The 17,358-nt window shown below is 36.5% G+C and overlaps 2 protein-coding genes, 1 long non-coding RNA gene and 1 pseudogene across 4 annotated transcripts in view; 2 read left to right on the top strand and 2 right to left on the bottom strand.

The window, feature by feature from the left end:
• Positions 1-17,358, bottom strand: part of LOC147519154 (receptor-like protein 1) — a 55,730-nt gene that overhangs the window by 23,524 nt on the left and 14,848 nt on the right. The window lies entirely within an intron of this gene.
• On the top strand, positions 11-1,751 carry LOC147519157 (uncharacterized). Its single transcript, XR_015212056.1, has 4 exons — positions 11-592; positions 1,142-1,177; positions 1,272-1,333; positions 1,487-1,751. It is a non-coding gene; the product is annotated as an uncharacterized LOC147519157 (long non-coding RNA).
• Positions 1,724-17,358, bottom strand: part of LOC147519142 (uncharacterized) — a 101,502-nt gene continuing 85,867 nt past the window's right edge. Inside the window, 6 exon segments of the mRNA XM_086590808.1 lie at positions 1,724-3,382; positions 3,385-3,984; positions 4,090-4,230; positions 4,308-4,451; positions 4,556-4,621; positions 4,750-4,971. Coding sequence (XP_086446934.1) covers positions 1,872-3,382; positions 3,385-3,984; positions 4,090-4,230; positions 4,308-4,451; positions 4,556-4,621; positions 4,750-4,971 — 2,684 coding nt within the window. The 3' untranslated portion in view covers positions 1,724-1,871.
• On the top strand, positions 6,204-10,307 carry LOC147519156 (vacuolar protein sorting-associated protein 2 homolog 2-like; annotated as a pseudogene). Its single transcript, XR_015212013.1, has 14 exons — positions 6,204-6,342; positions 6,446-6,509; positions 7,111-7,262; positions 7,738-7,810; positions 7,911-7,926; positions 8,019-8,053; positions 8,150-8,200; positions 8,656-8,760; positions 8,838-8,909; positions 9,039-9,110; positions 9,526-9,603; positions 9,696-9,731; positions 9,834-9,895; positions 10,051-10,307. The product of XR_015212013.1 is annotated as a vacuolar protein sorting-associated protein 2 homolog 2-like (transcript).

The raw sequence follows: 17,358 nt of genomic DNA, 5'->3' as shown, positions 1-17,358 counted from the left end.
TATCTCAACCACACTTTCATTTGCTTAATACCCAAGTCTCAAGCTCCTTCTAAGGTCAAAGATTATATGCCAATAGTCTTTGTAATGTCTCTAACAAAATAATTTCTAAGATTTTGGGCAGTAAATTTACTCCTGAAATCTATCTCACCCAACCAAGGAGCTGTTTTTGTGGAAATGAATACCATCTAGGGTCATGCTGTTTTTGTGGAAAGTAGCGCTAGATCTATTACCCACAAACCATAAACTACACTCTCATCAGATCCCTATAGATAAAGAATGTGGTTTTTGCTCACACCAGGCAGACACTGTTGACCATCTCTTCTCTCAATGCCCTTGGTCCCAAAAACTCTGGTTCTCTTCAGTCTTATGCTTAAGAACAGACACTCTACAATTAGAACACACTGATTAGCTTCTCTTCTTTACTGCATCCCACCTTACCAAAGAACAATTGCAGGATGTTAGGTGTGCAGCCTAATCAAAATATAGTACTAATTAAAGCATGGACTAGTTGGATAGACTGGAAGCAATTGAGTTTAGCACCCCAAGAGCATGAGGAAAGTATAACTCCTCCACCAGGATGGCGCGATGTCAGGTATGCAGCCTAATCAAAATACAGTACTAATAAAAGGATGGACTAGTTGTATAGACTGGAAATAATTGAGTTTAGCACCCTAACAGCATGACTAAGATCTGCTCCTGATGAGGAATGTATAACTCCTCCCCCAGGATGGTTTAAGACTATCTTCGCATGCCAACTGGATTCTAACCTTCGCATGGCATTTGTAAAAATATTAAAAACTCCCTGTAAGGTTATTCTATTAAAAATCACAAAGCTTCATCACCAAACCCTATTTTTCATCATTCTCTATTTTTTTTCCGTTGAGACTTCAGCCTCACAGTGGCAGAGAGCCTTGAGGCTTTTATGTGCTTTTTCATCATTCTCTATTTTTTTTTCCGTTGAGGCTTCAGCCTCACAGTGGCAGAGAGACTTGAGGCTTTTATGTGCTTTTTTAAACATCCAATACACGCAAAGACTGCAGTGGAACCTGGCCTTATGACTGCTGAATTTGAAGTCCAACTAGGGAAACAATACCAGGTTCCAAGCCTCATACTTATGTGGATTCGCATGTTTTGTCTGTAGGTGCTTGACGAGATTGGTGTAGATATTGCTTCACAGGTTAGTCTTTCGATTGTTGATGACGTCCCCTTGCTGGATTTGGCCATATTTTAAATTTTTAATATTCCTAACTCATCATCGGTATAATTAACAGTTATCTTCAGCTCCTAAAGGTCGGATCTCATCCAAGAAAGTTGAAAATGTTGTCCTGGCAAGGTAAGTTTCATCAAGCCATATATTTAACACCAATTGACTTATTAACAATCGGAAAGTGTACTGCCCTAGTTGACTTAAAGTTGCATCTACTATCATGACGTTGCTATATAATCATCATATTCTTTTTATTTTAATTGATTGTGGAACATGCAGGTCTGGTTCTATTGATGTTGAAGATCTTGAGAAGAGGTTGGCTTCGCTTCATCGCATCTGAACCATCAAGTATATCGAGTACAAGACGCCACATTTATGTAAAATAAGTAAGAAATGAAGTGAGTGCATGTAAGATGTGATAGCTTATTAGCTTTCACTACATACATATATGTTATATTTCTCTGTAAAATTTGAAGTGAACTGGGTGCATGCCATAACCATTTATAGCAGTAGAAGTGAACTGAAGTAAACTTTTTTTTCTTCGTGTGATGAATAATAGTAGAAGTAGCAACATTAATTAGAAACAAAATGAGCTGAAGTAATCACCCACAACTTATTCCTGCGTTGATCACTCCTTCAACCTTCTGCGTTCAAATATATTGGATTACTTTGAACAAAATGGAAATATGAAGCTCAAGCATGCATCAATGAAATTGAACCACAATCCACGCCAATTGGGGTTGACATAGAGAACAATTACAAATCCCAGCAAGTAGACAACGTAACTAGCTGCAAAACTTGAAAGGAAGCTGATAGGATCAATCCCAAACTTCTCTGCGAGTCCAGCTTGTCTGAGTGTCACTGAAATGACTGGATCTTTTGAGGTGTTGCATTGCTGTTGCAAAGGTGGTCCACAAAGAGCCGGGTTGCCCTCGTAACTAGATACATCAAATGTGTTGAACTGCGCTTTGTCTGGAACCCGACCAGATAAATTGTTGTAGGCCACAATGAAGACCTCCAAAGTGTTTATACCAATAAGCTCTGATGGAATCTGTCCACTCAATTTGTTGTGAGAAAGATCCATGCTCTCTAATTGCTTTAGATCTGCCAAGCTTTTCGGAATTGATCCTGTTAACTGATTGTGGGACAAATTCAAAGCACGGATTGCAACTAGAGCTCCTATTTCGTGTGGTATGTCACCAGTGAATTCGTTGCATGACAAGTCCATTCCAGCCATGTAATTAAGAATGTCACCCCTGTAAGAATCAGACCTACTTTTTGTCACGAAGTTAACTTCTTCTAGTTCTTCGTATTGTGCAACTGAAATTTGTTCGTCTTGGTCTCCATCAAAATGATTCGGGTACCTATACGCGATTTTCGCAACAGAAAATAGAAATTGATCGCCAAATGCAGGTTCAACAGTTCCATTCTTTCCAAATGTGATGTTGCTGAAGCATGGAGGTATTGGTCCAATAAACGCGTTATGGGAAAGATCCAGTATAACTATCTTATTCAGCTGACAAAATTCATGGGGAATTGAACCACTCAAATGATTTCCTTTCAAAAGAATAATTCTCAGATTCGAAAGCAAGGCAAGCCAAGAGGGGATGCTACCAGATAAGTTGTTATGCTTAAGGTCTAATGTCATTAAGTTTGGGCTTTTGAGTAATGCCTCTGGCATTAATCCTGTGAGATTATTTACTTGCAAATGCATAAATTGCAAGGATGTCAAGTCCAGACAAGAAGGTATGGGACCTGAAAGGTAGTTTTGAGAAAGATCTAAAAATTTTAATCGAACTAAGTTGCAGAACTCTAATGGAATGGGACCATCAAAGGAATTATTGCGCAAGACAAGTGTCTCTAACTTTGTTAAATTACCTATCCAAGTAGGTATTTCACCCGATATATGGTTTCCGCTTAGGTCCAACCATAGTTGATAATGATATAATTTAGACGGAGTAAGATTTGGGATATTTCCAGTGAATTGATTATCATTGAGACGTAGAATAGCCAACGGAAGGTTAAAAAGATTAGGAGATATTTGACCATCTAGTCTATTATTTGATAGTATCAATACTATTAAGTTACTACTCATGGCCAAACTCTCTGGTATTTCTCCTGAGAAGTTATTATTCGACAAATCTAAAATCCATAAGTCTTTTATATGTTATACAAATTTGGAATTCTACCTTCTAAGCTATTTTTAGACAAATTTAGAGTCGACAGGCTTGGAAATATGTCACCGATATTTGTTGTAAGTTTCCCTTGAATTTGATTGTTAGAGATATCAATCGCGGTTAAGTTCACCATAGGACTAGATGGAAATAGAATATCACCATTAATTGAGTTGTTTGCTAAATTTAAATCATTTAACAGTGAGTTATTTTCAAATAACCAGATGGGGAACTTTCCATGTAAGTTGTTATGGGAGAGGTCTACTGATCTCAAGTCATACTGGTTATGGAGAAAGTTTAGAAGGTCACTTGTTGACGTGTTAAGGTTGCAGTGTGATAAACGGAGAGCCTTTAATTGATTTTTATGATTAGGCAATGACATGAAAGATAGGGAACTCTGATTAAACTGGTTTCGACTAAGTGAAATGTACTCTAAAGATGTCAGGTTAGATAGAAGAGATGAAGGAATGTTTCCACTCAGTTGATTATCAGAGAAGTCCACCATTCTAAGAGACGTCAAATTATTGAGACATGGAGGAAGGATCCCTTCAAACTTGTTCCCACTAAGATCTAGATCCTGAAGCTTCGTCAATTCACAAAATCCTATAAAGAATATATGAGAGATTATATTGTTAGTGCGGGTAACATAAACCATGTTATCCAAAAAGACAAGTCAATGAAAGTGTCATTGACTTGACGGAGATTTACCTGATATGGAATCTTTGATATTCGTTCCTCGCAAGTTTAAAGCCTCCAGAGAATTCAAAGACAATAGCGACGGAGGAATCCTCCTTGAGAAGTTGTTCCCACTCAAATCTAAGATCTTCAACATGCTCAAATTTCTCAAATCTAAAAAAAAAAATGATTCGAAAGGTTAGAACGCAATGAAGTAGAGGTTTATCCAAAAAGACTTAGTAGAGGTGTACTTGATATGTAGTCTTCTTTGATATTCGTATAACGCAAGGATAAATCCTCAAGAGAACTCAAAGACAATATTGATGGAGGAATCCTCCCCAAGAAGTCGTTCTCACTCACATTTAAGATCTTCAACTTGCTCATATTTCTCAAATCTAAAAAATTGATTGAAAAGGTTAGAACGCAATAAAGTAAAGAATTGTCAAATATTACATACTCTAAATGAAATTTTAGTTACGGAGATTTATGAACCATTTACCAGGGAAGTCATCTAGGTAATTGAAGGTTAAATCTAGGAATTCCAAGTTGTTCAAATTTGTTAACACTGTAGCAAAAATAATGAAACGCGTGAATTAATAATCAATTATAGATGCATCCGGCATCCCCCATTTCAGAAAGCTTATTTATGTGGCAGCAAAACAATACGAATGAATAAAGTGTACGAGCACTTACCATTGGCAAAGTCCCATAATGACCCTGCTAAATTATTATAGCTAAGAATAAGAGTCTTAAGAGATTTGAGTTCGCCCAGAAACGGAACAGTGCTCTTGTCACTTTTGTTGGAAAAGATCACTTTTGTTGGAGTTGAAGGTGCAGTATTGCTCTTGTTGACGAATCGGTTACCTCCTAAATCCAAGACCTCCAGCTTTTTGAATTTGGACAATCTCTCAAGATCTACAAGTCTCAAGAGCATGGGGAAATAAAAATTAATTATTTGAATTTGAATTTGGCTACGTCCTTTGTTAAGTGCAAAAATGAGGAGTCATCCGTATTTACCTTCAATTGTCCAATTAAGGGAATTGTCTGATAAGTCTAGATGTTGCAGCTCTTCAAAAGGAGTATATAAGGACACATCTAGTAGGTGATTGCATTCTTCACTGTTGCAAATGTACGTATGAGCAAGAGAGAGTTGGATCACTCTACCAGTAGTATTGCTACACTTAACGCTTTCCCAAGTACAACAATCACTTGTTTTGTCATCAACCCAAGTGCAAACAGGGGGGATATATCGATCTGTACGAAGACAATCCGTATGATTCCATTTGGTTGAAGCTTTTAATTTCCATAGAGCAACTCTTTCCTCTTCCAAACAACCCAAGCATCCATTGTAATGAAATATTGCAAAGAAAACAAACATACAAATAGTCCAAGGCCATGAATTCATTATTGTATGAAGGGAGAAAATAGGATTTAGCTAGTTTTTCTATGATAAGGAAGAGGGAGGGGATCGGGGGATATATATAGTTGACATCCAAATTCACACAAACGCGAGATGGCCTTCAATTCAATGACTAAGAGAGAACCAGCCGTGGCAAAGTCAAAACCAAGTCTTGAATGCTTTTCTCAATTGTAGTAAAGATCTCGTTTCTTCTTTATTTAATTTCTCCTTTGAACAGGTTAATTCCAATACCCATAACCGTCAATTTCACTGTTTTAGTTAAATTGTTATGGCAAACTTTAGGGCTTTTAATTGGTGTAATAATAGGACCGGAAATTCACCTTTTATTGCAAATATGCATTTGTAACTTGTAAAAAGAGATCAATGAAGAGAAAACTAGAAGATAAAACGAGAAAGACGCATTTGTAATTGGTGATTGGATAAAAAGAAAAAAAACAAAATATAGAAGGACAGAGACTAGCAGTGTGTTTGTAATTGGAGGAAGAAGAAAACGGGCCGTGTATTTTCGTTTTTTATTTTGGCCATAAAGTCATAAACAACTCCTTCCCTTATGCAAAAGAAAATTCGCTCTGTCAAACACTGCTTTGACGTTTCTTTTACTCCATTACAGGAAATGCCAAACTCTCTTGTAAGTATCTAAGGGAAAAAAAAAACAAACAAACAAGGAGCTGCATACATAGTTACATTTTTTCCATTTTTCCATGGCCCTGTGGAATTTGACACACATTTCAGCTATTGTTGCAACAAGCACCGGTGCATTGGAATTTGCTCCTTCGAATGGTTTTGGAGATTGCTGGAACCATGTTGGACAGAGAATGTCTGGTTTACAGAGAGAAGCAAGTAGAAGAATGTCTAGCTTTAACCAGGTGCATTCTTTAAGTCACAGCATTAAGTCATTAACTTAACTGAGATGAAGAAGCGAATGAATCAGCACTCTAACCGATAAAAATAAAATAAAAAATGAATCAGCACTCTAGGTCTTTCTCGGAATGCCTACAAACAAGCAGAGATCGTGACTTTCAACAATGGAAACGTAAGTGTTGCAGTTACCTCTTAATTAACTTCAAGAATTACTGTGAAAATGTGAACGGTGGACCCTTTAAAATTTTGACTGTAAAGCGGCATGAAGATGTGGATGATTAATTTGTGGGTATTTGGCATATTAGATATCTGTTTCAGTGTTACTTCCATTCTACTATTTAATACCTGATTGTTTATGTCCATTGGTAGTTTTACGAAATGCATAAAAATCCTACCCTCTTTTGTGATATTTTGGTGCTCTTAATTTTCTTCACACAGTCGTCGTCTCGCATTACTCACAGAGAACTCTGAGCATTTCGTTTCAAACTCAGGTCTCACTGTTATGCAGTTTGTTGTGTATTTTCTTGAGTACATTGACCAAAGATCATCTCAAACATACAAAATATTGCCATGTCCTGTCAAGTGAGTTTATTTGTTTGTTATTATACTATATCAAGTGGTCTGTTGAAGATGAAATTTTCAGGATTTTGTTTCCAAATATCCTGAGCTTGTTGGTTAGTCTACATTTCTAGTTTATATGAATATGTACCTTAATTCCCTCCCCTCCACCCCTGAGTTAATCCGAATTTCTGACATAAATTTCTCATTTGCAGGTTGTAACGATTAATGGCCAAAGGATTATGGGGAGCCTTATTATGTTCGCTTGCAAGGAAATAGAATCGAATCTTCGAAGGTCTGATCAAGTTTGCTTATTGGCAAATGAAAGGGTGTCAAATTGTTCTTCTAAGAGCTATGGAGTCAAGGGGTGAGAACAAACACAAGATTGTAAATTCTGTTTGATTTTTGTGCTGAATTTTTAAATTAGCACTGCAATCAACAACTGAATTCATATAATTCTGTAAGCAAACCATACTCAAAATTTGCATTTATCGACTCTGATAGCCTCATTAGTTGTTCGAAAAAAATAGATATCTATTAAACACATTCACAAATTTTGTTTATCTATCATGACATCCGGTGCAACATAGACTTTACAGTTCATATTAGTCATGTGTTTATTGTGCTACATAATACTTTGGAGTATGGCAAAAGTTGAATAGATTTTTGGATAGAGATGAGTATTGGTTGTGAACTAATCCACGGGCAGTAGCAAAAATATGGATACTTCAGTGGCAGTAGCCGAGAAATGGATACTCTAGTGGTTCATGTGGATCATTTGTACCCACATTTTTTGGCACAAGTTGACAAGAGTGTTGTCCTTTTCCTGAAAACAAATCTAGGGTTTGAAGATCTAGAAACTCAATGGCACAGAAAGCAATCATGACCTTTTCAAGAAGAAAACTTCACCAAAAGGTAGTAGTTAATGGAGCCACACTCATTTCACTCGAACTGTTCTTAGGGTTTTTGAAAATTTGAGTGTGATCTGAAATGGGTTTTCCATTTTTTCTAGCAGAGGCGTAAATGGAAATGTCAGTTGCAACTATATGCACATTTTACTAGATCACTACAAAAAAAGCATTCCTATTTTATGAATTTGATTAGTTAGTTGTTGTTGTCGTAGGTATTGAAAGAGAGATTGCATCTTTACAATTAGAGGTATGTTAATTTTGTGTTTTTTAGTGTGTTTTTCTTAATGATGAAATTGCATTGTTAAAATGACTGAAGTTTTACTCCGGGGAAATGTAATGACAGGAGAAGAAGTTGGTTGCTTAGAATAAGAAGACAGCGAAAATCGGTAATGAGGTAAGTTCTCTTGTTCTTATACCAATAGCGGATAGCTTAGAAACTATGACATTCTTTATAATCAATTTGCTGTACATGGTTAATTGGTAAATGGTTCTAAAAGTATAGATTTAGAAGAATCACACTTGAATGCGAGTTGTAATTAGTTTAAGATACTAGTATCAAATTGAGACTCGATCCAATCTGCCTCAATTTGGAGTCAATTATTGGTTGACCGTTGAGTGATCTAGTGTAAATTTCATCCTATGCTTGGGCTTGAACTCCGTATAATAGCCTACATGTTCTTAACCCTATATATGCTGCTCAGAAAGATGGTGTTTGCGGATTCATACTCAGTTCACGTCGGGATAAGTTTGGGCATGTGGAAATTTCATTGTGATATGAGACTTAATCTTGGACCCTAGGTTCTGTATGGTGAATTAGTGTCCTACGAATTAACCTTATGAATAATGCAGGCTACCACTAGAATATTGGCTCGTCAACTTGTTCGACTACGTCAGCAGATTACTAATTTGCAAGGGAGCTGGGCACAGATTAGAGGCATTGCAACTCATACTCAGGTGTCAGAACTTGTTGACTTAAAACTATATGAAACTCTGCTCGTTTCTACTTCTCTAAATGCTGGTTTTTGTGGCAGGCGATGTAGTCTAGTACTGCAATTTCTACTGGAATGAAAGGTGCTACGAAAGCAATGGTAGCCATGAATAAAGTGTGTGTTATTGGTGGTAGAGGCAGTTGATATCGAAATCTCAATTGAACTACATATCTCAGTTGCTCAATTGATTGATTTTGTCTTTATGTTTCTTATTGGTATTTTTTATGTCTCGGCATGGTTCAGCAAATACCTCCTGCAAAGCAAGCAAAAGTCATCAAAGAATTTCAGGAGGAGTCTTCACAAATGGACACGACTGTAAGATCCCTGAATTAATATATGGAATCTACTCGTTTCCTGCTGTCATGCACCATTCAAACGCTTCCAAGTGTTCCATATATGAAACATATGTTTTATATATTGGATAAATGTTCAAAACAAGTCAGTACTTGACAAATTACTGACCATTTTCAAAAGTTCAAAGTTTATTTTGAGTCGTTTATTTCTGGACATAGCTTTGCTGAGCCACTCAGGGCTTCACGGCATTTATGGCATTTAGTGCGTCTCTGCAGTCCAGAGAGCTGTTCCATAGTACCACCGTAGGACTCATTGGTGCCGGACCATCCAAGAATCTTATAGGAGTTTGGGATTTCTGAGGATACTACAGAGATGTAATCTTATTATCTGGATTTGTTAACAAGTCATTGCATTGTTTTTATGAATCTTTTTGAAGATTGAGATGCTATCAGAGTCAATTGATGAAACTTTGGACAAAGATGAGGCGGAGGAAACAGAGGAGCTTACCAACCAGGTAAGCAACATCCTAAGTCATCAGTCTTTTCAATGTACTCCAGCTACATTTATTATATTAGAACTGTTTGGATTTGTGTGTTTTGTCTGTAGGTGCTCGACGAGATTGGTGTAGATATTGCTTCACAGGTTGGTCTTTGGATTGTTGATAACGTCCCCTTGCTGGATTTAACCATGTTTTCATATTTATCAATATAAATAACACTCGACTGATCCTCACTTCTTTGACAGTTATCTTCGGCTCCTAAAGGTCGGATCTCATCCAAGAAAGTGGAAAATGTTGTCCCAGCAAGGTAAGTTTCATTGAAGCCATATAATTAGCACCAATTGGGGACTTACTAAATATTAAATGCACTGCTTCAGTTGACTTAAAGTTGTATATCTATTATTATGATGTTATTATGTAATGATCATATCCTTTTTTCTCATTGACTTGTGCAATATGCAGGTCTAATTCCACTGATGTTGAAGATCTTGAGAAGAGGTTGGCTTCGCTTCGTCGCATCTGAATCATCAAGGATATCGAGTGCAAGACGCTACATATACATATTATGCTTATGTAAGATAAGTACGAAATGAATTGAGTGCATGAAGATGAGATTGCCATTTATAAACTTTCATTACATACATATGTTCTTTTTCTCTGTAAAATTTCTAGTGAACTGGTGGGTGCATGTCATAGCCTTTTATAAACGTTTTTTTTTTGTGTGATGAATAGTAGTAGAAGTAGCAACATTACTTAGAAAGAAAAAACCACTAAAAATCAAATGTTATCAAACCCAACCCGGCAAGAGGACCGGGTCAGTGGGCTAACAGTCCAACCAGTGAGTTAATGGTCCAACCAGTGGGTTGAAGCATATATTTTTTAGACTATAATATATATAAGCTACACCTTTATTACACAATCAGTATTACAACCCGAGTGGTCATTATACTATAAGATTTTTCTAGTAACCAAGGTTCAAACCCCTCGTCCACCACAATTTAAGATATTTAAAATTTTAAACTTTGAATTTCCTATCTTAGAGCATCTTTAGGAGTGATACCAATCTAGCATCAAACACTAAATTTCTAACAATTTGGTATTTTTTCAACTTCAGGAGAGTCACATGTTGATGAAAACACCAAATCGGCCAATATTTGGTCCGGGTTTTTTGTGATCAAATCACTCACGCAGAGCCTTTTCAACTGGGCTTGGATAGGATTATGAGATGATCAATCATTCGTTTTGCCAAAATCGTTCGAACATCGCATCAAAAAAAAAAATAAAGAAATTTGATCGTATTGGGCTTTAATATATGGGCTTCAGTTAGGGGAAAACCGCTTTGTATAGTGCGGTTTATCCAAAACCACGTAGTTTGATGTCGAAAATTTGTTGTTGCTCCTGAAGTTGGATGGTGTTTTTTTTTTTCAAAATTTTAGTGTTTTTTTTATTGCTCTCCTAAATATGCTCTTAACATTAATAGAAATATATAAAAAGATGTAGTGGTAGACCCAATTTTCCTACCTTAGCATTAATAAAAGTATATAAAAAAATGTAATATACCCAATAAAGTTGTTAGTTGTAGTGGTAGACCCACTTATTGATGAGCAGAGTTAATTTTTGAATTTCGAAGAATTGCAAAATTGGATTACTGGATTGGTCCAATATGCTTAAACCGTCTGGGTTTAACAAAGAACCGCAGCTAGACATACAGATATACTATTTAAATGGATCAGACCCTTTTCAACTGGTCTGCACTTCCCATTCATTTAAACCAAAATCAAGCTTTAAAACCGTTTGAAGCCAACCTCCACGAACCCACCAAGCCGATCCGTTAATACAACTTTTCGAAAATCAGATCCACTTTTCAACATCACATCAAAATGATCAAATAGGTAGGCTCATTACTTTATTTCCTTAAGCCGAATCTTTGTTGTGCTTACCACACAACGGTGATAAGTAAAAAAGAGAAAATAAATAAATAAACAAGTCTACGATATAAGGGTTGCATCTCATGTTCAGACAATGCTCTGATCACAGTTAATATCTCGATCCGGCTTTCGGTAATGACAATATGTTAGCAGTTTTCTTTGAATATTATTATCAGATTGTCACTTAAAAAAAAAAAAAAAAACCAGATTTACGCGATACTTTTGGTATTATGTGAAATACCAATAGAGACGGAGCAGGGAGGGGAAAGGGGGCGGGGCGGTGGGATATTCAAAAGTGGTGACAAAAATGGAGGGTTTGGACCTTATTAATTAAGAGGAAAAATAAAATAAGTGACTGGTTTTGTTAGATGACTGATCCTGACTCCTGACTCTTGATATGAGATATTATTTGACTTTGATTACGAGTTGAGACTATTCAAACTTGACTTGGTTAAAGTGATATGTTGGAAATAAGGTTGGATAGACGTCTACCAAGATAAGGATAAACCACTGGGATATAAGACTCTATCAGATATTAGATGAAGATATACTATATCCTATCCATATATAGGTGGGAGACCTATATAAATAGATATATATACCTCTCACATATTAATCATCCCAACAACAAGAAAAGCTCTATCTCTTTTAATGGTGGCCTCCAACATTTTCTAAAGTAGAAGCCAGTAATTTGTGGAGATTCCATAGGTGGTATCCTCCCTAGCCATTGTCAGTTCTTGGTTCTTGGTTAAAACAAAAGGTTCTTCCGTTAAAATGGTTGGAACTTGACTCAAGCAAAGTTGAGAAGAAGAAGATCTTGAGTGTGCCAAGAACATCATCTTCTCCTGTAGATCAAAGCTTTGAACTTCAAATTGAAAGTTGTGACCAAGGTACGATCTTCTATTTCCGTTGCGCTATTTTATGCATGTGGTATAGTGTAATTGTATATATCGTAGGAATCATGCATGAGATATCGGTAAAATCCTACATTGGTATCGGAGCCAGTTTTTCCATGGTTTGCATGCTTTTGTTTGCGGTTTTGATCTTGTGATCTACAATTTTTTTTGAAAAATTGCGTTTTTTTTCAAAATCTTTTAATTAATTTTTAAATAATTAGGTTGTTTAAAATTAATTAGAAATTGCTTAAAATTTATTTTTTTGCAAAATAAATTATTTATGGGAAATAATTTGTGGAAATTTTTTTCTAGGAAATTTTTTTTTCTTAGAAATTTTTACATAGAAATTTATTTTCTGAGATTATTTTCTCTAGAAATTTTAGGATTTTTCACATGTATTTTTTTTTCATGATTAAAAATTGACATTAGGATGTTTATTTTTACCATGCAGTAATTATTTGAATCTAGATTTTTATTATTGCATGTAAATAAAATTGTATGTTTTCTATCAACGGTCATATGAAAACTAAGGCACAATGCCTAAGTCGAGATGAACCCAGAGACTTGTAGAAAACCGATATGGAAAAGGATATACTCCTTTTTGTAGAAAACAATTTTATTATATGGAAATTTAAGTAGTAGATTTTTTGCATATTCTATGTTATTGATAGTCAAATGCATTGATTTTATTTAATGGCTAGAATCATGCTAGTAGATTATCATGATCATCTCATATGTGTGAAATGTGGATTACTTAGATTTATTTTAAGAGATTATTCTTATTCAGTAGTATCTTATTTTTGGAATTCAAACTTGATAGAATGACACCCGATGGAAAATCCCGTTCGATGCTACCCGAAAAGGACTTGTTAAACGATAAAATTACTTAACTTTTGGTCTAGGAAAGTTAGGCTAATTCTCGCGGATAGGAAGGTCATTGATGTAATAACTAAGGCGATGCGAGAACCTACATTTGAAGGATTAACACAAGTTTTATACTACTTGCACTTAAAAGTACAATGAGTATACAAGCGAGAGATAATGTTGCCCTAATTGCCATACTTGGCACCATGAGGAATGACTTCATGATCTTGGTATGATGGCCTTGGATCGGCTAAAGAGCTATGGGAGCGAGAAAGGCGGACCTTGGGGGAATTACTCTTGCAAAATTAAAGGAGGCTACAAATGAGCTTTGACAAATTTATCAAGTCATTTCCATACCTCTATGACACAACATTGCACGGTGATGAGGAACATGGTTCTTTGAGTTATCCCAAGCGAACAGTCCCGTCAAATGAACAACAAATTCAAAAGCCATTAGGTCTTTACCTAAAACTTGGGAACAATTTCGCCTTATCTTGAATGACGACAATATCACAAACTTTGCACAAAAGTGCAAAGGAAATGTGAGCTTGAGGAACAAAGGCTTCTCAATGAAAAGCCCATTTGTTCAAACCGAAGCAAATGTTGTCAACTCCAAAAAGAGGAAGGCTCTTTGGAACAAGAAAAGTGGAAAAGGGAATGGCAAGGAAAAGGCCAAGCCTAACCCCGACAAAAAGAAACCTAGGAAGTCGATAGACATGACTAGTGTTGAATGCTTCCGTTGTCATCGGATGGGACACTATGCTAGGGCATGTCCTTCTCCGAGGTAAGTTTTACTTTAAATATAAAATGTGATAAAATCTTGTCATCTTTATCCATTCATCACAATATTGGATTGTAGATTCAAGAAATGATGCACCACATAAGCTGGGATAGGTCCCCGTTTGAAGATTTCCTCGAAACTTCCACAAGGAACTCTGAGAGTCCACATGGGAAACCAAAGTGTAGCTGATGTTTTGGGCACGTGCACTTGTAGGTTGGATTTTGCGAGTGGGAGATCCATCCTTATTGAAGAAGTACTCTTTGTACCATCAATTAGGAGAAATCTTTTATCGATTTTGAAATTACTTCAAGAATCCTATGTGTTTAATTTTTCCCTAACTCGCTTGAGATATCATTGAATAACATTTGATAGGTCATGCTTTTTAATGGATTCTTTTATGACATTACACTTAGCACAAACTGAAGTTTTTATGTCTAAAATGGTTGGTTGCCAATTGTGGCATGCTAGACTAGGACATATTGGACCGCGATAGGATGATAGACCAGCAAGGGAGGGTTGTTAGGTAACTTAACCTCTGTTAAAATGGAAACTTCTAAAGTTGCCTTCTTTGGAAAAGCCACCAAGAAACCTTTTGGGAAAGCCCAAAGGGCAACTTATCCTTTACAACTTATTCACTCAGACATCTGTGGACCAATGAATGTAACAGCAAGGCATGGGGCTTTGTATTTCATTACCTTCACAAATGACTATATACGTTATGGGACCGTGTACTTGATGTCTCACAAATCAGACGCCTTGGACTGTTTTAAAAAGTACAAGAACCTTGTTGAGAATCAACTTGATAGGACAATAAAGGCCTTAAGAACTGACCGCGAACGTGAGTATCTTTCTGATGAGTTTAAGGAACTCTGTGAAAATAAGGGTATAGCTAGACACTAACTATTCCTTATACCCCTCAGCCAGGAATGGTGTCTCCGAGAAAAGAATAGAACCCCTGCCGGACATGGTTAGATCTATGATGGCTCGTGCTAACTTGCCCATCTCATTTTTTGGGTGATGCATTGTTAACATTAGCAAGCACATACTTAACCTAGTTCCTTCAAAAATCCCACTGACAAAACACCCTATGAACTATGGACCCCCTTTTAGACAACCCGCTTTGAACTACCTTAGACCATGGGGGTGTCTTTGCCTTTGTCACTTCTCAAAATCGGACGAATTTGGAAAGTTGAGTGCTCTGGAAAGAAGTGTATCTTTATAAGATACAAAAGACTTCTAAGGGGTATGTCTTCCTAGGGGAGGATACTCAGGGCATGTCCGCGAAATAGAATACGTTTACGTCGATTCTTAGAGGATCAATACCCAAATTTATGAGGGGTGAGGTTGATAAGGATATACAACTTTACGAAATTGACAACTTTATAACTGGCCGATGAACAAGGCGAAGATGAAACTTTCATCAACTCGATTCCATTCAATGGCATTGGTCAACCCGATTGATCAATCCCAACCTCGTAAGAGTGTTAGAGGCCATATCCCCAAACGCCTGTTTGAGATTGAAGGGAGATAAATATGACCAATGTACTTTACAGAATATCCGATGAACCTAAAACGCTTCAAGGAGGCTATTTCTAGGTCCAATACAAGAGAGTGGATGGAAGCAATGAAGGAAGAATTGGAGTCGATAAAGAAAAACAAAGTATGGGACTTAGTTGATCTACCTCCAAACAGGAGATCTATTGGGAACAGATGGGTTCTCAAGATCAAGAAAAATGACGGAAGGGAACATAGACAAATTCAAAGCCGGGCTTGTTGCAAAAGGTTACACTAAAAAGAAGGAATAAACTATGAGGACACCTTTTACCAAGAGTGAGATTTGCCTCCATAATGCCTCCTTTGTCAATGGTTGCCCAAATGATTTAGAGCTTTACCGATGGATGTCAAAAAAAGATGGAGAATTGCAAGAAAATCTATATGGATCAACCCAATCCAACTCAATCAAGGGTCGAACACAAAGTGTGTAAACCGAATGCATCCATATATGGTTTAAAAAAAAAATAACTAAAAACAACAATGGAATTTAATTCCATGAAGCTATGCTTCAAGACAAATTCGAAATGGTAAATGAGGACCATTCAAATATATGTCAAGACATCTAAAAATGGTTTTGTGATTCTATCTTTATATGTGGATGACATTTTGTTAGTAGGTAACAATAAGGCATTGATAAATTCCACTAAGAAGTGGTTGTCATTAAACTTGTTCAAAGGACATGGGTGAAGCTAGTTATGTCTTAGGAGTTAAAATAACTTCGGGATCGCCCAAACGCTTGTTATCTTTGTCTCGGGAGACATATATCAAAAATGTTTTGGAAAGATTCAACATGATGATTGTTTGTCGTGAGTGGATCTCCCAAGAAGTCTAGGAGAGTTTTGAGTTCTAAAATGTCTCCCAAGAATCCTAATCAAACTCGAATGCTATGAAAAATGTACCATACTGCATAATGTTATGTATGCAATGTTGTGTACAAGGCCGCACTATCCGCTATGCAATAAACATATCAAGGTTCCAAATAAACTCACATCGCATTAATTGTAAGGCATCCAAGAAGATAATGAGGTATCTTAAAGGCACCGACTACTCACTTTGTCTACCAAGGGAAAGATCTTAAGTTATTGATACTCCGATGCCGACATTTAATTAAAGACCTTGATGAGAGGAAGTCAACTTCGATATACCTACATAATGAATGGAGGTGCTATATCCCGAGCAAAGAAGAAGCAAACTTCCATAGCACTTTCAACTATGGAAGAATATATTATATTAAGCCACCACAGGAGGTTGTGGCTCGACGATTCATCAAACACTTGTCGTTGTTCTCAAGAGTCATTGAACCAGTTCACATTTGGACCGACAAAGATGGTCGCTCTTGCATATGCTAAAGATCCAAAGTACTATGGAAGAACCAAGCATATAGAAAATTAAAGTACCCACTACGCATGCGACAAATGATATCAAGAAGAAAGTGGTTCTATAACATATATCCACCGGATCGATGGTCATTTCCAATCGACCAAACCTATTCCAAAGGAACTCTTCCTTGCACATGTAAAAATGCTTACTTAAAGAGGATGTGATTATGCTAAGAACACTTTGATGGTTTAATGAATAAACGTGCATTCTTTCCAGATCGATTGCATTCTCATTATAATCGCTTATCATCTCATATGTATGTCAAAGGGTTTGGTGGTTCATTTCATACATGAACAAATCACTTCCATTTTAAACAATGGTTTAAATTGACAAGTCACTAAACCTTATGGGAAGGGTGGACCTAGTG

The sequence above is a fragment of the Coptis chinensis genome, chromosome 2 (assembly GCF_015680905.1).
Source record: "Coptis chinensis isolate HL-2020 chromosome 2, ASM1568090v1, whole genome shotgun sequence".
Classification (NCBI taxonomy): domain Eukaryota; kingdom Viridiplantae; phylum Streptophyta; class Magnoliopsida; order Ranunculales; family Ranunculaceae; genus Coptis; species Coptis chinensis.
Note: the sequence above shows the minus strand (reverse complement) of the source record. Positions and strands in the feature narration are given on the sequence as shown.